The following is a 19,844-nucleotide window of genomic DNA, read 5'->3' on the forward strand; positions in this document are numbered from 1 at the left end:
CACTTCCACTGCTTCGTTGACTGGACATGGGGTGGAGATGTATAACTGGGTATCATATGATTTTGTGAACTATGGTTAGATCAGTTTGGAGGAGACACAGTTGTAAATTGTCTAATTTCAGAATTTCAGGTCTGGTGGAGTAAGGTATTTTGTTGTGGGAGGAGTGAAAGACTCTTGTCAAATATTTCTGGACATTAATGTCTGATATGCAATGTGGGTTCCATACAGATGATCTGTATTCAAGAATTGGTCTGACAAATGTTTTGTAAGCTCTGATTAGCAGTTCGACATTACCAGAGAAGAAGCTATGTAAGATTAGATTGACAACTCTTAATGCTTGTTTTGGCAATGTTGTTACAGTGGGCTCTAGGATTTAGGTCATTGGATATGAATACTCCAGGGTCTTTGACAGAGTGAGGGTCATCTACAAGTTCATTACCGCCAAGTATGTATTTAGTACAGTAGTATCTTGTTATACGAACCCCTCATCTTACGAACGTTTTGAGATATGAACCTGGGGTTCGGAATTTTTTTGCCTCTTCTATGAACTTTTTTCACCTTACGAACCCACCGCCACAAACACTGAACCCGGATGTTCGGCAAAAGTTTGGGTTCGGGAGAACGCCAAGAAGTGCCGCCGTCCATCTGTCACCTTCCGAAAGAGCCGGCGGGCTTCTCGGCATTCTCCCAAATGCCAAACCCAGAAGTTCGCCAAAAGTTCGGGTTCGGCATTCAGGTTCGGGAGAACGCCAAGAAGCACTGCCGCCCGGTTGTCACCTTTACAGAAGAGCCATGGAGCTGTCGGCTGGTCAGGAGGCTCAAATGGAGGTGGGGAATTCCAATAGGGAATTCCAGGAGTGGAGCTTTGATGTCACGAAGACGTCCTTCCTGGAGTACCGGGAATAATACATGCATTGATGGGAATAAGGAGATCGCTGACCATTTCAATAGCTACTTCTGTTCAGTTTTCTCAAAAGACACCTTACAAAATAATACTATAGAGGGATATAGCATTGCTTCCAGTTGTACGGATTCAGCTCCAGTGATCTTAGAAGCTGATGTCTTAGAAGAACTTGAACGATTAAAGATAAATAAGGCAATGGGTCCAGATGGCATCCACCCCAGAGTTCTTAAAGAACTCAGATCTGTCATTGCTACCCCCCTGACTGATTTGTTTAACCAATCCCTGTTAACAGGAGATGTTCCTGAGGATTGGATAATGGCCAATGTTGTGCCTATCCACAAGAAGGGCAGTACAGAAGAAGCTGGTAACTACAGGCCAGTTAGCTTGACATCAGTTATAGTTAAAATGATGGAGACTCTGCTCAAAAAGAGGATAAATCAGTACCTAAAAAACAATAACTTATTGGACCCAAATCAGCATGGCTTTACTGAAGGCAAATCTTGTCAGACTAATCTCATTGATTTCTTTGACTATGTCACAAAGGTGTTGGATCAAGGTGGTGCCGTGGATATTGCCTATCTGGACTTCAGCAAAGCCTTTGATACGGTTCCACATAAAGAGCTGATAGATAAATTAGTGAAGATTGGACTTAATCCCTGGATAGTTCAGTGGATTTCAAGCTGGCTGAAGCATAGACATCAGAGAGTTATTGTTAATGGCGAGTATTCTGAGCAGAGACAGGTTACAAGCGGTGTGCCACAAGGGTCTGTTCTGGGTCCTATTCTTTTGAATATGTTTGTGAGTGACATAGGGGAAGGTTTGGTAGGGAAGGTTTGCCTATTTGCCGATGACTCTAAAGTGTGCAATAGGGTTGATATTCCTGGAGGGGTCTGTAATATGGTAAATGATTTAGCTTTACTAGATAAATGGTCAAAGCAATGGAAACTGCATTTTAATGTTTCCAAATGTAAAATAATGCACTTGGGGAAAAGGAATTCTCAATCTGAGTATTGCATTGGCAGTTCTGTGTTAGCAAAAACTTCAGAAGAGAAGGATTTAGGGGTAGTGATTTCTGACAGCCTCAAAATGGGTGAGCAGTGTGGTCGGGCAGTAGGAAAAGCAAGTAGGATGCTTGGCTGCGTAGCTAGAGGTATAACAAGCAGGAAGAGGGAGATTGTGATCCCCTTATATAGAGCGCTGGTGAGACCACATTTGGAATACTGTGTTCAGTTCTGGAGACCTCACCTACAAAAAGATATTGACAAAATTGAACGGGTCCAAAGACAGGCTACAAGAATGGTAGAAAGTCTTAAGCATAAAACGTATCAGGAAAGACTTAATGAACTCAATCTGTATAGTCTGGAGGACAGAAGGAAAAGGGGGAACATGATCGAATCATTTAAATATGTTAAAGGGTTAAATAAGGTTCAGGAGGGAAGTGTTTTTAATAGGAAAATGAACACAAGAACAAGGGGACACAATCTGAAGTTAGTTGGGGGAAAGATCAAAAGCAACGTGAGAAAATATTATTTCACTGAAAGAGTAGTAGATCCTTGGAACAAACTTCCAGCAGACGTGATTGGTAAATCCACAGTAACTGAATTTAAACATGCCTGGGATAAACATATATCCATCCTAAGATAAAACACAGGAAATAGTATAAGGGCAGACTAGATGGACCATGAGGTCTTTTTCTGCCGTCAGTCTTCTATGTTTCTATGAGTCCACGTTTCGGATGGCCAGGAAGGATATCTCTGTGAGTGCAGTGGTGCTTCTCGGTGTTCTCCCGAACTCGAACCTGAACTTTTGCCGAACTTCCAGGTTCGGCATTTGGGAGAATGCCAAGAAACACCCTGTCTGTTTCAGAAGGTGACAGCCAGGTGGCGGCGCCCAGCAGAGCACCATTTTTGAGATTATTTTTCCAGCTTGCACGCATTAATCGGTTTTACATTGTTTCCTATGGGAAATATTGTTTTGTCTTACAAATTTTTCACCTTACGAACCTCCTCCCGGAACCAATTAAGTTCGTAAGACGAGGTATCACTGTATTCTGATTCTTTTTACCAATGTGTAGGACAGATTTGTTTGAGATTTGAAGTCGTCAATTGTTAGACCATTCTGCTACATGGACAAGGCCCTTTTGAATGGTAGCAAGCAATGCTATTATCCAATAATATAATGGCCCGGATTTAAGTTTCAGAAGAAGTTTATCGTGAACTACTGAATCAAAGGCTTTACAAAAGTCCATGACGATTGCATGTATTGCAACTGATCAAGTTGAGTGGTCCATATGTTTTTGCAGTGTAAGAGTTGCAAATTACAGGATAATTTTTTTCTGAAGCCAAATTGTTTGTTGGAAAGTAGGCTATCAAGTAGGTTTCAAGGTGGAGTGTAATGGATTGGTTTATGCTTGATTCCATGACTTTGCAAGTGACACAGCCCTGGGACATTGGCCTGTAATTTTTGACATTACTTAGATATTCTTATTTGAAGATGGGGATGACTGTTGCTAGTGACCATAGTTTAGGTAAGGAACTAGTTCTCAAAGATTCATTAAAATTATGCTTAGAGATTCAGCTAGAGTTGAGGAGAGCTTTTTAAAGAAGTAAGCACATACTTCATCAGGACCAATAGAGATGGTTTTAAGTTGTGTAGTGGCTTTTTAACATTTTCTTCTATAAAATCAATTTGTGTTAGATCATTGAATTTGGTTGTGGTACGACAGGGGAAGGTTGGGGATGAGCCATTGCTGTTAACAAAGACTGAGCTGAAGAATGTGTTAAAGAGGTTAGCTTTAACTGTTTCACCATTATAGTCTTTATCATTTGATCTTTTAAGGGGTGGGACGGATCTAGTGTCTTTGAGTTTTTTTTTTTTATCAAAATTATACAAGGCAGGGTTGGACTTCGTTCATAGAAGGTTTTCTTCTTGATGGATGTGATAATTGGTGCATTCAGTCTTTATTTGGTGACACAAATTTTTGTAGCGGCTTTTAAAGTTTGCAACGTAGCCTGTTTTATTTTTGTGCCAAAGAAATCTCTCTTTTTTTAATTGAAGCTTCCTTATTTTTATGGGTAATTTATTTTTCTTGGTTTTGGTGAATATTAGTGGTACATATAATTTAATGACAAGTAAAAATACATTGTAGTAGTTTTCAGTAGTGATACAGCTGGATAATATTGTGTGCCAATCAAGAAATGAGAGGTTGGCTTCAATGATGTCATAGTTGGCCTTTTAAAAGTTGTAATTGGTTGTCCCATCATTATGGTGGATTCTGTAAGGACGTATGTTGAGACAAAAGTCAATCATGCTTATATTTGCAAGTTTCTGGTCAGTACACATAGGTGTTCACAGAAGCTGGCATATGATGTTACAGTATCTATGAGTTCATCCAAGTCTGCAGAGGTATCTTTAAAAATATTCCAGTCTGTGTAGTCAAAGAAAGCCTGTAGCTTTAACTTTGCTTCTTTAAAAAATTTTTTTTTTTATTGATTTTTGTATGAATACACACAACACAAAACAGTGCACAGTGAAATGTGCTCCCGCCATCCAACAACATTCATTCAGTCCCTCCACCAAATGAGGGTGTACTAATTTATAGATTTTTACAACCAGGAACATCAACATATTTACAAAGTGTAGAGTGATTCCAATTTATTCTTTATGCTTTGCTCTCGTATTCTACTAGTCAGAAAACCTCTGATTCTGTCCCATCCTCCCATCAGTTTTTCCACTTTATTTTCATTGATCGTATTCATTTTAATTTCCATAATTTCAAACTGAATGTGTTCCATCATGTATCGATACCAGTTTTGTAATGTCCATTTTGTTGCATCCTTCCAACCTAAAGTTCACTTTGCCACCAACTAGTTAATCTTGAATTACACACCCGTCTACCTACATTAACATCCTATATATATTACCTGCCTGTGACCTTATATTATCATGTTTATTTCTTAGAATTTTCTCTAATTCTGTCTCTTCTCTTAGTCGTACTTCTTTATTCTCTCTTCTATTCAAATATGCATATATTGCATTTCTCTGCTTTAACTTTGATTCTTTAGTCCAAGTTCTCACTGATTTCATTGTTGGTTTTAAATCTTTGTTTCTAAGCAGATACAAGGTAAACATGCAATGATCAGAGTAACCCACAGCATCCATAAGTCAGCCAAAGTTCCCAGAAACATCATCCTCGGACACACCTGAAAACACTTGGCAGGCAAAGAACAGGAGAACCCCATTAATAAGGCAGTGTCCACTGAATCATTGCAAACCTGAGCAAAGACAAAGAGAACAAATGGAGCCAAGTTGAGTCAAATCTCTCTCTCCCCTGACTGCAGCAGGAAATGGCCTTGATTGATCTGGATATGAGATCTGGTGCTGGACATTCTCCACCTTGAGATACTGACCTACCCTGCACTGTGCCACAGTCAATGCCACTGCTATTGCCAGGGGCAAGTGTATAGAGTCACATTGTGGCTCTGCATTGCAATGGGCTCCAAGTGGAAGAGATAACCCTGTCTTTCCCATTGTAAAGTGTGCACTAACTTTCACTGTGCTGCACTTGGTAGGCAGGCCATGGAGGCAGCGGTGGCAGGAGCCACAACAGAAGGCTGAAAAAGCCACATGTGTCTCAAGAGCCATGGTTTGCTGACATCCAGATTAGACATATAAAATACAGGAAGAACACACAACAATATTCTTTATAATTGTTTATAGATCTTAAATGGAAGCTAAACCATGATGACTTATTTGTCTAACATTAAATGAATGAAGGTGGATCAATTTTTTAAAAAAATTCTAGTCCAATTGAACTGATGCTATTGGGACTTATGGGGTGGTGCTTTGTCGATGCAGAGCTGGAGGCTGAGCCGCTGCTCTCCCAGCATGACTTTTTCTTCCTTTAAATCTAAAGATCAGGTGCCTACCTTGGAGGGGAGGGCACTGTAAGTGGAGATGATGCTGTACTCGATGAAAGGACCGCAATCCTTCATTGGAGTAGGCAATTAAATCTCCCAAACCAGGTGGAGAAGAAGCTAGCATTAGCTAGCCCAAAGACATGGTCGCCTCCAAAACATTGAGGAAGGGAAAAATAAGATCGGTAACCAACGGTATCCAATGCCTCATCTTGTGGTGATGGGTGATTTTAGCTCATGCAGGTGATATCATTGCTAAAAAAAAGACAGAGGACAAATCCTGATATACTTACAAAGAAAGGGTTGGATTTCTCACTCCCCAACAACACTGTGCAGAATCAGACTCAGACTAAGGAGATGACTCAACACAGAACAGGGCATTGATACTCACCTGAGATTCCCATTCTCACAGAGGGGGAGCCAGTTTCCAAGGATGGGTGGACCTTGCCCAAAGCCAATCAGGACTGAGTCTGCCAACTATAAAAGTTGTCCCTTACCATAAGGTACCCCTCTTTTCGAAGAAGGACGAGTGACAGGCTCTGTGTGTGGCTTCCGGATGAGAAAATTTATAACTTTATTGAAACAATAGAAAAAACAAATGAATAATACAGATCGAAGAAAAACATGCATGTGATAATAGTTATCATACCAAGATCCGAGATACCCAGAGGCTCCAGTCAGACTAAAGTCTACTAGGGTGGGTCTTGGAGACTGGCTCCCCCCTTGTAAGAATGGGTGTCTCAGGTGAGGATCAAAGTCCTGTTCTCCACAGTAGGGGGAGCCAGTCTCCAAGGATGGGACATGCCAAAACAGTCTCTCTTCTAAGAAGGAATATTCACCTCTGGCTAGTCTCCCTCGGTCTCGTAGCCAACTGCATCAGTACCCAGTGGCCAAACCACACCTCGCCTAAGGTGAAAGAATCAAGTTTCTAGTGCTGAACAAATGGGCTAGGAGAGGCCCATGTTGTGGCTCTGCAAACCTCTTGAATTGATGCCTGGGCATTCCACGCAGCGGAGGTTGCTGCGCTGCGAGTTGAGTGGGCCGTGATTCTTCCTGGTCGTAGGAGTTTAAGGAGCTCATAACATAGAACAATGAGTGCTCAGATCCAATGCCCCACTGTTGAAGAAGACACCTTTTTCAACATTGAAGTTGCCTGGAAGGAGATAAACAGAGCCTCAATCCTGTGAAAGGTTAAGGTATGGGCGATGTAGGTGTCCAATGCTCACCTGATGTCTAGTATGTGACACTGTCTCTCCGAGTCAGTGGTCACAGATGGGAAGAATGATGGAAAAATGACCTCCTGTGCCCGGTGGAAATATGAGTTCACCTTAAACATGAAGGTCGGGTCAAGCCTCAAAACTACCCTGTCAGGGAAGAAGATACAGAGATCGCTCCGTACAGAGAGCACTGCTAGTTCAGAGATCCTACAGGCCAAAGTTACTGCCCCCAAGAGCACAACCTTTTATGACTGGTGATGGAGAGATGCAGAGTCTAGTGGTTCAAAAGGTTTTTTAGTTAAAGTCTCAAGGACCCTGACCATATCCCATGTGGGGAATCTGTGCACGACTGGCGGACACAGGTTTGTGGTCCCTTTAAGGAACCCCTGAACCAGGGTGTATGTCACCAGTGATTCTGGGGATTGGCATGGCAGTACTCTAGACAGTGCTGCTAGCTGTCTGTGAAGGGTGTTAGGGCATAAGCCCTTTGCCACACCTTGACAGAGAAATTGTATGATATCTATAATAGATAGGACTAAGGGGCAGCGCCCCACCAATTAACACCACTTACAAAAGTTTCTCCAAGTTGCCGAATATATCATTCTGTTGAAGGCAGTCTAGATGCCAACATGATTTCTGCAATATCTTCCAGCACTTGTCAGTACCTTAGTGTAATCTGCTCAAGTGCCAAGCAATCAGTTGTAACCAGCACTGCTCTGGATGCTGCACAGATCCTGAAAGAGCGACCACTCTATCTGCAGAATCTGCCAATGCCAAGCCAAAGACAGGGACCGGAGGTCTGTGAACCAGGCTCTCCTGGGCCAGCAAAACGAGTTCAGACCATTCTTGCAAGAGTTTCCTGATCACCTGGGGATCAGGGGAGTCAGAGGGAAAGCACAGAGCAGACTTTGCGGCCAGGAACAATGAGTAGTGTCTGTTCCCCCCACCCCCTGTGTTCGGTATTTGTTCATATACCTTGGGAGTTGTGCATTCTCCAGGATGGCAAACAGGTCGAGGACTGGCTGGCCAAACTGGGCTACCAGCTTGCGAAAAATTTGTGGATGTAATGTCCATTTGGCTTAAATGTGGTGCCTGCTGAGCCAGTCTGCCTTTCTGTTGTTAACTCCGGAAATGTGCTCCACTGTAATGGACAGGAGATGCATCTCTGCCCAAAGCCCTAATTTCAAGGCTTTGATCATTAGAAGCCTGGACATGGTTCCCCCCTGGCTATTTATGTGCGCCTTCGTCGTTATGTTGTCTGTTAGTACCAGTATGTGTTGACCTGATATGATGTGTTGGAAATGACATAGTGCCAGGAACGCTGCTCTCAGCTCTAACAAGTTGATGCTGAGAACTGACTCTGCCTTTGCCCAGGTACCCTGAGCCACTTCTAACAGAGTGTGTGCACCCCAACCTGCTGTGCTGGCATCGGTGGTCACCGTGATCCTCTGAGCCTCCAGGAAATAGGTTCCTTTGTTGATGGCCTGTGACTTCCACCACTGGAGGGATCTCTGGACTGTGTCTGGCAGCTTGACTCTGACCGGCAATGAGCCGCGCCCCACCCGCTGGAATGGAAGTAGAAACCATTGGAGCTCTCTGTAATGCAAATGAGACCAAAGAGTGATATGAATTGCTCATATCATTTTTCCCAGGAGTGAGGAGAGTGTGTTCAGTTGTGTGGTACTCCTCCTAAGGACCTGCTGGACACTGTCCAGCAAGCTGGCTCTACGCTCCTGGGAAAGGTACACTTTGCATTCCAGAGAGTCAATAACAGCTCCAAAATGCACAATTCTGGTAGATGGGGATAACTGACTCTTTCCGGTATTCACCAGGAATTCGTGGTCTTGGAGCATGCACAGTGTTATTTGTAAATCCCGTCTCGCCCAAGCTGGCGAAGAGGACTGAATAAGGATGTCATTGAGATAGCACTGTACATGAATGGGGATAGACCTCAGGTAACCTGCGAGGGCAGCCAGTATCTTGATAAAGACCCTGGGTGCAGATGACAGCCCGAAGAGTAGGGCCCTATATTCATAATGCACTCCCGCATAGCAAAAGTGGAGATACCAGTGGTGACAGGGCAGTATAGGGATATGGGGATATGCTTCTGAGAAATCAATTGATGACAGTAGATCTCCCTTCCTAATTGCTCCTAAGATGGTTTGTAATGTATGCATTTTGAACCTGTAGTATTTCACAAATACTTGTTCAGCCTCTTTAGATCAAGAATTGGTCTCAAACCCCTGGAGGACTTCGGTACTAGGAATAGTAAAAGTAAAAACCTTTCCCCTGTTGGCCTTTTTTGACCTGTTGGATGGCTTGTATGTCCAGTAAATGTTGTATGGCTTCCTGCATAAGAACTCTTTTGGATTGGTTCTTAGATAGGGGAGATAGAACAAAGGACCTCAGAGGGTTGGAGACAAATTCAATGGAGAGGCCTGTTGATAGAGTATCTAACATCAATTTTTCAGTGGTTGTGTCTTCCCATCGCTTGGCAAACAAGGCCCATTATACTTGGATCGGCGGAATGGGCGTCCACCAGTCCCTTGAAAGGACTGCTTGGACTCCCTGCCCCTGAATGATCTATCCATGGATGGCCCATTGTTCACCTGATTCTGATAGTGGTTCTGGTTATGGGTATTGGACTGGTCAGCCACTCTGGGAGTATGCTTGTTAAAAGTGGCCAGTCTGAAACTGTTCTTTGATGACAAAGGCAAGTATTTTTTTCTTGTCCTTCGTCTCCATTAGGACCAATTCCAATGCGCCCCCGAACAAAGACTGACCAGTTATTGGAGCCAAAGCCAGGCGCCATTTATAGCGAATATCAGATGACCAATTGCTCAGCCAAATCATCCTGCGGGCCACCACGGTCAACCCCATTGCCCTAGCAGCAAAGCGGGCCAGCTGCAATGTAGCATCCACTGAGTATTGCACTGCTGCCAACAATTTATTGAGGTCCTGGTGTGCATGTGTGTTGGATCCTGGTGTGGTCTCCTGCAAGGCGAACAGCCACCTAAGGGTGGCCTGGTTGAAGGAGGTTGCTGATGCTGATGCCTTCACCGCCCGTGCCACAGCCTGGTGGGCTCATTGGACAGCCAGTTCTGTGTGGCGATCCTCTGGCCGAAGGAGTTCCTCAGTAGCACCTGGCATGGTGGTCTTTGAGTACAGTTCCCGAATTGGGTTCTCTATGGAAAGGACCAATAGATATTTTGCCAGGGCATCATCTACATTGAAATGACACTTATCCAATGTGCTTGGAACCGGGCTGGTAGCGGGGCCCCACCATTGCTTGAGGACCGCTTCTACCACCAAGGGCAGTGTCGGGATGGTTTCCAGCTTAACTGTTGACTCTTCAAAGAGATGCTCTGCCTCGTCGTCCTCCTTGGTTGTGGCCCCTATTGAGGAGGCCTTCTTAGTGGTGGCTCTGGCTTTGTGCAGTAGTGATCTAAAAAGGTTAGAGTGGAAGAGCACGGAAGATGAAGGGGTCACGGGATTCAAATCCTCATCGTCTGACAGCTTCAGATGTGCTGGGTCCCCATCCAACTGGTCCTCAAGGATCTCACTGTCTTCCAGGTCATCGGCTCCCCCTAGGGAACCTGGGAAGGAAGCATCTTCCTTCTCCTCCTCATCACCCCACATTGGGGACTCCAAGTGAGCAGGTGGGTAGAAATTTGCCACCCTGGAATATTGTCTCTGTGAAGGACCCACCCTTGCTCTCAAGCCAGCTCCTATGCCCTCCCGAATGGCCTGATCTATTCTGTTTTGGACCTCCTTCGAGTAGAAGGGGTCCTGTGATAGGGAGGCAATCCCTGCTTGAGGGCTGGAGCTTGGCTCTAGACTTGGGGTGGGCCAGACATCGGTCTCTGACAACTGGAGTGATTCGCTGTCCAGAGAGACTAATTCTGAAGAGTGACAGGACTATTGCCTGTGACTTTGATTGGAGGCTAAAGATACTTTGCTTCTGGACTCTGAACTTGAGTGTGAGGATATGGACTCATCCGACCTGTGGCTAGCTGCAGGTCATTCCGCCCTTGTAGTAGGCTCCTGGCTAGTCATCTGCCACTCCTTCTTGTGCTTTGGGCACGTGGCCGAAGGTGTCTGAGGCCTCAGGGCTGAACATTCCCTGACCTGCAGGACTGCACTGGTCGGTGCCGCATGCTTGTCCACAGTAGCTCTGGTTAATAATAATAATAATAATAATAATAATAATAATAATAATAATAATAATAATAATAATAATATTATTATTATTATATTATTATTATTACATGACTGCAGATATATATACATATATAAGTCACTCATTATGCTTCTTACTTAATTTAATTTAATTTTACTTATTTAGTATTTATCTATTCATTCCTTTGCATGCATGTAATCATTCATTTTAAAAGGAAAAGGTAAAAAGGTGGGGGCTGCCGATCAGTGTTCCCTCTAAGCTGAGTTGTGCACTGGAGTGCAGGAGATTTATAAGCTCAGCCCAGAAGATTGCAATTCTAGCGCAGAGGACCGGCCTCTGCAATAGAAATGGCAAACTGCTGCTGAGATTTTAAATTCCCGTGCTACAGCGCACAGTAAAGGCAGAAAGGTGGGAAAGAAAGGGGCCAATTGCAGGCCCACTTTCCTTCCTGCTCCTTTAACCCTTTCTCCTTTCGGCTAGGGTGGGTAAGCCCCTTACCATGGGGGGGAGGTGGTTGTGGATCCGACGGACCGCCACCAGCCCGATGTCCGTCTGCGGGGGGCAGATCCGCTGGATCAATGATGTCCATCCGTGGGGGAGAGGGCAGATCCACTGGCCCCACCAGCCCAATGCCCATCCGCGGGGGTGGGGGGTGGATCCGCCGAACTGACGATGTCCATCCATGGGGGGAGGGTGGATCCGCCGGCCCTGCCAGCCCGATGTCCATCCATGGGGGGCGGATCCACTGGACCGACGATGTCTGTCCATGGGGGAAGGGTGGGGGGAGGGTGGATCCCCCGGCCCTGCCAGCCCGATGTCCATCCATGAGGGGCGGATCCGCTGGACCGATGATGTCCATCCATGGGGGGCGGATCCACCAGCCCAGGGAGAGAAAGGAAAGAGAGAAAGGGAGAGAAAGGAAAGAGAGAGAAAGGGAGGGAGAGAAAGAGGGAATGAAGGAGGGAGAGAAAGAAAGAGTGAGAGATAGAAAGGATAGATAGAGAGAAAGAGGGAGGGAAAGAAAGGAAAGAGGGAAAGGGAGGGAGAGAAAGGAAAGAGGGAGAAAGGGAGGCAGAGAAAGAAAGAGTAAGAGATAGAAAGGATAGAGAAAAAGAGGGAGAGAGGAAAGAGAGAAAGGAAAGAGGGAGAAAGGGAGGGTGAGAAAGAGGGAATGAAGGAGGGAGAGAAAGAAAGAGTGAGAGATAGAAAGGATAGATAGAGAGAAAGAGGGAGGGAGAGAAAGGAAAGAGAGAAATTGTTCTGGTTTCTGGTAGAAATTCAATATCTTCATCATCCTCCAACTGATCACAAGTATGTACAACAGAAATGGAGGGAGAGAAAGGGAGGGAGAGAAAGAGGGAATGAAGGAGGGAGAGGAAGAAAGAGTAAGAGATAGAAAGGATAGAGAGAAAGGGGGAGAGAGAGGAAAGAAAGAAAGGGAGGGAGAGAAAGGAAAGAGGGAGAAAGGGAGGGTGAGAAAGAGGGAATGAAGGAGGGAGAAAGAAAGAGTGAGAGATAGAAAGGAAAGATAGAAAGAGGGTGGGAGAGAGAGGAAAGAGAAAGGGAGGGAGAGAAAGGAAAGAGAGATGTGAGAGGAAGGAGGAGAGAGAGAATGGAGGGGAGCGAATTATGGATGTCAGAACTCGCACATGATTGATAGCGTGCGCCCACATTTACTTACTTACTTACTTACTTACCTACTTATTTATTTATTTATTTATTTATTTATTTATTTAGTTATTTATTTATTTATTTGAGTTCTATGCCGCCCAGTCCTGAAGGGACTGCCATTCAGACACTATACTTTTCCGCCCACACCGAAAAAAAATTAGAGGGAACACTGCTGCCGCCCGGGTCTCACTGAGGGCAAGGCTAAACCCCTGCCATGTGACCTGGTCCAAAATGGCTAGGGGCATGTGGACAACGCTGGTCATATGGGGCATTCAAAATGGATGCCTCCAGACGCTGAAGGAGAGTCTCTGATCTTCTGAGCTCTGAAACAGGCCAAAAGGCAGCAAAAAACAGGGGGAAAAGGTAGAAATCAATATGGAGCTGTCTCTACCGCTTGTAGCCAGTCCCAGCCTCCTCCCTTCAGCGTACTGGAGGTCTGCAGCTAGCTAGCTCCATTGTATACATATGGGAGGAGCCGGGGGAGGGGGAGGGGGGGGAGGGCAGGCTGACCAGATAAACAAAGGGTCATAAAAGGGAGCAAGCGGCAGCGTCCGATTGGAGGGAGAAGGGAAAAACACCCCTCCGGAGGGACAAGAAGACCTGAATGGACTGAGAAAAAGACGCACCATTTCCTGGTGCTTTGGAATCCACTTTACGCCTCAATGATTTTAGCAGCTCGGCGGAGGAACTAGGGACAATGGGAAATGCCACCACCCCACAACTGCAGCCTGCAGGAGTCAGGCAAGACCCCGTGGAGGCAAAGCTGTCTGTTAGGACCCAGGTATGAATTTTTTGTGAGCTGGGCAGCTGTGTAGCGATACTGGAGGCTCCTCCCATGCTCCAGCCCAATGACAACAATGGGGGGGAGGATGGCCTGGAACAAATCCCTGTAGATCCGTCAGATGCAGTTACTGCCCTACATCTCGCTTCCCCCCCCTCTCAGCTGGGATATAATGGGGGATCCATATGGGCCACCAGCTGGAGGTGCGAGCGACAGCTGGGCTGGCACCCGAGACTGCCTCAACCCAAACTATAATTCCAAAGTTGGGGAGCTCGCAGGTGGAAGGTACTTACTGTTTTGATAATGGATGCAAGTCTCCAAGGATGGATGGATGAGATGAGAAGGATTTTGCTTAGGATGTTTGCTGGAAATGAAAAAGCACATGTCCTGGACTTGGAACTGAATCGGAAAGAGGGGTATCCTATGGTAAGGGACTACTTTTATGATTGGCAGACTCAGTCCTGATGAGCTGCAGGCAAGGTCCACCCATCCTTGGAGACAGGCTCCCCCTTCTGTGGAGAACTGTGCTGTTCACTCTCAACTTCAATTGCTGATTAATGGTATCAAAGAAGTCAAGAAGAGTGAGGATGAACACACTAACTCAGGTAGAATAAAATTAAAGACAATAAATCTTTAATTTTAGATAGGGCATAGCCATTGTTGTCTATCAAATATCTACAATAAAAGTTATAGATAAGATTCAGAAAAGCTCACAATTCATGTATGTAAAACAAGGGTCGAATAGGGGAGGAACTCAAATATTGCCTAGTCCTGAACAGGTGATTTAATCAAATATATATAAGAAGATAAAAACCAGACATTTTGGAGTTATACCATTGTTAAGGTTCATTATCAGGGATCAGCCTACAAGCTTCCTCTGTATGACCAAAGTGCTGTATCATTCAGCATGTAATGAAACTGATGAGCTGATGGACATATAGTAAATATTAGAGAATAATATTGCCTGTGGAAGTACTTTAGTAAAAAGGTGACAAGAGTAAACATCTGGTTTTGATGGAGCAAGTTAGCATTCACATTGCAGCCTACAAATTCTTCCAGTTATTAAGAAAGTTGGGGAACAAATATATCTCTTGTTGAAATGGTTAATTTTGAGCTTGGATAAAAGGAAATTATGTTGAAATCCACTTCGGTTGTGAAATACAGTGGTACCTTGGTTCTCAAACGCTTTGGTTCTCGTACATTTCGGATACTGAACAAAATTTTTGGCAAAAATTTGCTTCGGTATCTGAACAAAAATTCGGATACTGAACAGCCACAGAAAATTTTGTTTATTATCTGAAATGCTACAAGATCTGATGGGATGGGGTGAGACGGAATGGGAGTCGGAATCTGACACACCCATCCTGGCCGCCCACTTAACAGCCTCCCAGTCTCTAGTCTAAGTGCTCCAACCTGTAGGAAGGGTGGGGGCGGCTGCAATACCAGCAGCTTCGGGGGGCACCTTTCCTCAGTGGTTCATCTTGTTACCTGTAGGCAGCTGCACCAACTTTCTCCACGATGGCGGCGGCGGCGGCAGCTTTCCATCGAGCAGCAGCAGCACTGGGAACGTCACATGAGGAAGGGAAGCCACTAGAGCAGCGGCAACTGCTGAGATGGCTCTGGCAGCTTCCCTTCATCACGTGACATTCCTGGCACTGCTGCTGCTCGATGGAAAGCTGCCGCAGGGAAGGAGAAAGTTGGTGCAGCTGCCTACAGGTACAAGACGAACCACTGAAGAAAGGAGCCCCCCCGAAAGTGCCGGTATTGCAGTCGCCATCACCCTTTCTACAGCTTGGAGTGCTTAGACTATAGAGCTCCTCAGATCTTTATCCCATAGGAAATAAAGGAAATAGGGGCTAAGAACCAATTAAATCTATTTCCATTATTTCCTATGGGATAAATTAATTCAGTACTTGACCAAATTGGTTCTCGACCATACTTCTGGAACGAATTGTGGTCGAGAACCGAGGTACCACTGTATACGGTATGGTCTTGCAGAGATGGTTCACAATGAACTTTCATACAATGTAATTACAAGACTAATATCATGCAATGAAAAATGATGAATTCCTTTTCATCTGTTACAACCATATAAAATACAAAATAAACATAGTAATATTTTTCTGTTAATCCCATTATTACTGCCTTCTAGCCACTTCCTAGAAATAGATATAGCCTTAATGTTAATAGAGTTCTCGATTTTCGCGATCTCGATCTTCGCGAAACGTTATATCGCGATTTTTCCCACCCGATGACGTCACTCTCTTCCTTTCTCATCTTTCTTTCTCTCTCTCTTTCTCTATCTTGCTTCTTCCTCTCTCACACTCTCTTCCTCCCTCTCTCATCTCTTTCTTTCCTTCTCTCTCTTTCTCTATCTCTCCCCCTCTTGCTCTCGAGCGGCAGGCGGCGGGCGGGCGAGCGGGCAGCAGCGAGGAGCCGAAGATTGGGGTTTCCCCTTTGCGTGGGCGGCGGGGAAGACCCAGGGAAGGTTTCTTCGGCCGCCCAGCAGCTGATCTGCTCGGCAGCGCCGCAGCAGCGAGGAGCCGAAGATCGGGGTTTCCCCTTTGCGTGGGCGGCGGGGAAACCCTGATCTTCGGCTCCTCGCTGCTGCCGCGCTGCCGAGCAGATCAGCTGCTGGGCAGCCGAAGAAACCTTCCCTGAGTCTTCCCCGCCGCCCACGCAAACTCCACCATCTGCGCATGTGCGGCCATGGAAAAAGGGCGCGCATGCGCAGATGGTGTTTTTACTTCCGCACCACTATATCGCGAAAAATCGATTATCGCGAGGGGTCTTGGAACGTAACCCTCGGGATACTCGAGGGAACACTGTACCTCTGAATAAAAGTGGTTTTATGGATTTTTTAAAAATCAAAATATGGTAACTTGATTTATTCCACAGCATTTTGAGGGAAAGGTGCAATAATCTAAAAAGGTTTTATCAATAGACTGCTTTTCAGGAAATACTGTACCTTAGAAGAATTTATCTATGGAGATTCTCAGTCATTCATATCATGGTTGTCCCAAAGATGCTTTTTTCAAAAGGCAACTGGGCTTGGAAGATGTTTCACTTTTCATCCAAGAAGCTTCTTGGGATAATTTATTAAATGCATATGAAATGGGGTGGGGGCTTCTCTGGCCTGAAAGAATTAAAATGGAATTTGGTTTTCTTATCTATTTCTTATAAAATAATAAATACTAGAAATGAATAATTTGGTATTCCAGAATAATATCTTTAGCTATAGCTAGAAAAATAAAACCAATATTTGCATATAAGAATGGACTTTTTTGCTTTATAGGTCAGATACAGCCGTTCTATACAATGATCGGTCTGTGTTAGAAAATCATCACCTAAGTGCAGCATTTCGACTTTTGCAAGATGATGAGGAGATGAACATTTTGTCTAACTTCTCCAAAGATGATTGGAGGTAAGAATGCTGGTTGATCTTAATGGTTGTCAACATGATTGTTTGAGTATTAAAGGTACTCATGAAAATCTTGATTCATTTGCACATAGCAAAAGATTGTTGGTTAGCAGTTAATTTGAGAAGCTATTGAGAGGACATGTATATTGAAGTAATTCAACTGAAATATAAATCATTTCAAAGAAAGTCATAACAATGTAACACCTGGTAAGGCTGCTGTTGCCAAATATGGTAGGAAAACAAAACCAGTACAAACCAGTGGTCAACAAGATAACATGTTGAATTATCCCAAACAATATTGGTTCCCAAAGTTTGTTCAATTACTTCCCAAAAGCAAAATGTATTCAAAGAAGAAATACATCATATTCAGCACCTGTAAGTAAAAAACAATATGATCAAACATGGAAAACATTTTCATATTAATTTACATGGAAGGCCAAAAAAAGCTTTTAAAACAGGAGTGCTTTAAGTTCTGAAACTTACAGAATTTGTTTGTTCTTTATATAGACTTTTAAAAATATAAATAATCATTAAATACTTTTGTCATGCTTAGTTGTTTTTTTAGATGCTTTGTTAGCTGAAAATAGGTTAGATCAGAGGTGTTAAACTCAATTTCATTGAAGACTGCATCAGGGTTGTATTTGATCTTCAGGGGCTGGGTGGGCATGGTCAGGGTGGGTGTGACCAGCATGCTGTCACTGATGTTGGGTGGCCCGAGCTCTATGCCAGCAAAAATGGGCTTCTAAGCTGCATTTTTTACTGGGACAGCTTCCTTCAACCTTCTGCCAGTGAAAACAGAGCTCAGGAGGGTCACACATGCCCACTGCAAGCTCCATTTTTGTTGGCAGAGTCACCCAGGCCAGTCCTCCTTCACCCAGGCCAGATTCAAGCAATCCGTGGGTGAGATTCGGGTCCCAGGCCTTGAGTTTGACAACCCTGGGTGTTCTGACCAAGGTTTACTGAGACAAGAATAATCACACGCTTAGTCCCAAAAACTCTCTTTTTCTGTGGCTGTGAATTATGTTAATTCACAACCCATAATGAGTCCCAAGCATTTTGTAAATAGTCCGACAGAAGTCTGCCATAGTCTTTCAAGGTAAGACTACCTTGCAGCCACCTTTATCTTCCTTGATACACTGCCAAAGACATAATTACAATTATCTTGGCAAGGCCAAATGGACACAAAGTCAAAACAGAAATTCAGAGTTTAAACTGATCAGAATGAACAAAGTTGCTTCCTGAAAAGACTCATGTCCCTTTAATCCTCCTTTATGTATTATGGGAAGGGCCAATGATCTCCTGCTTTACCTCTGAGTCACCTCTTTTGTCTTAACTGTTCCTTTGCTCTGGCATGCGCACACTGGGAATAGGCTACCCCTGTTCCTCTGCCTCGCCAATGCCAGCTTCTTGAGGTTCCAGAGTCAGGACAGATCTTCTAGGACAGGTGGTTTTGGATCAGATTGAGTGGATCAAGAGCTGATTTTTTTTTTAAGTGAGTGATTTAAGCTGAATTCAGAAAGTCTGCTCCAGAAGGTTTTCATATAAAGGCAAGCTGAACTGAATTTATAAATGTGAGCGAACAGAGCTAAATTCAAAAAAGCCCATCCTGAGGCTTTTCACACAAAAAGGAACTGAGCCAAATTTAAAGTAGCAAGTGAGCTGAGCTGAATTAAAAAATGTTCCCTAAGCACACTTTCTTTCATGCTCCCTAGGCACGTTTTCTCCCTACCCTTTCATTCTCAATTTTTTAAACTATACATGGAAGAAGGAACAGATATTATTGTGCTCTGCAAAACATGTCCCATGTACACATTTATGCCCATAGAATACCCAAACTACACATGTACCAAATGTAAATTAATCAAACTGGGCATCCTCTTTGATCCACAACTGACATTAGAACACCATTTTTCGGCTGTGGCGAGGGGTGGGGGTTGTGCAGGTTCGCCTGGTGCAGCAGTTGCGGCCCTATTTGGACTGGGAGTCACTGCTCACAGTCACTCAGGCCCTCATCACCTAGAGGCTCGACTACTGTAATGCTCTCTACATGGAGCTACCTTTGAAAAGTATTCGGAAACTCCAGATTGTGCAGAACGCGGCTGTGAGAGTGATCATGGGCTTCCTTCGATCTGCCCATGTTACATTAACACTCTGCAGCCTGCACTGGCTGCTTATCAGTTTCTGGTCACAATTCAAAGTGTTGGTTATGACCTATAAAGCCCTACATGGCATCGGACCAGAATACCTTCAAGACCGCCTTCTGCCGCACGAATCCCAGAAACAGATTAGGTCCCACAGAATCAGCCTTCTCCGGGTTCCGTCAACAAAACAATGTTGCTTGGCGGGACCCAGGGGAAGAGCCTTCTCAGTGGCGGCCCCGGCCCTCTGGAATCAGCTTCCCCCAGAGATTAGGACTGCCTCCACCCTCCTTGCCTTCCGCAAACTCCTGAAAATCCACCTATGTCGCCAGGCATGGGGAAATTGATTCCCCGGCTGTCTCGCATTATGTATAGTTTGTTGAATTGTGTGATTGTTTTTAATAAGGGTTTCTTAATGCGTTCTGGTTTGGATTTTATATTGGATTTGTAAATTGTATTGTTTGTTGGAAGCCGCTCCGAGTCCTTGGAGAGGGGTGGCATACAAATAAATAAATAAATAAATTTCTAGAAGAAAAAGAAAATAATCTAGAGCAGTGAGGGTGTACCTATGGTATGAGATGAAACAGCATGAGATGAAAGATGGAGTGGGAGCATA

The 19,844-nt window shown here is 44.4% G+C and overlaps 1 protein-coding gene across 1 annotated transcript in view; it reads left to right on the forward strand.

The window, feature by feature from the left end:
- PDE1C (phosphodiesterase 1C) overlaps window positions 1–19,844 on the forward strand; it is a 671,297-nt gene that overhangs the window by 427,543 nt on the left and 223,910 nt on the right. The window contains exon 11 of the mRNA XM_070726332.1: window positions 16,965–17,093. Within this exon, the coding sequence (XP_070582433.1) occupies window positions 16,965–17,093 (129 nt within the window). The remainder of the gene's footprint in view (window positions 1–16,964; window positions 17,094–19,844) is intronic.

Source organism: Erythrolamprus reginae, chromosome Z (assembly GCF_031021105.1).
Source record: "Erythrolamprus reginae isolate rEryReg1 chromosome Z, rEryReg1.hap1, whole genome shotgun sequence".
Lineage (NCBI taxonomy): Eukaryota > Metazoa > Chordata > Lepidosauria > Squamata > Dipsadidae > Erythrolamprus > Erythrolamprus reginae.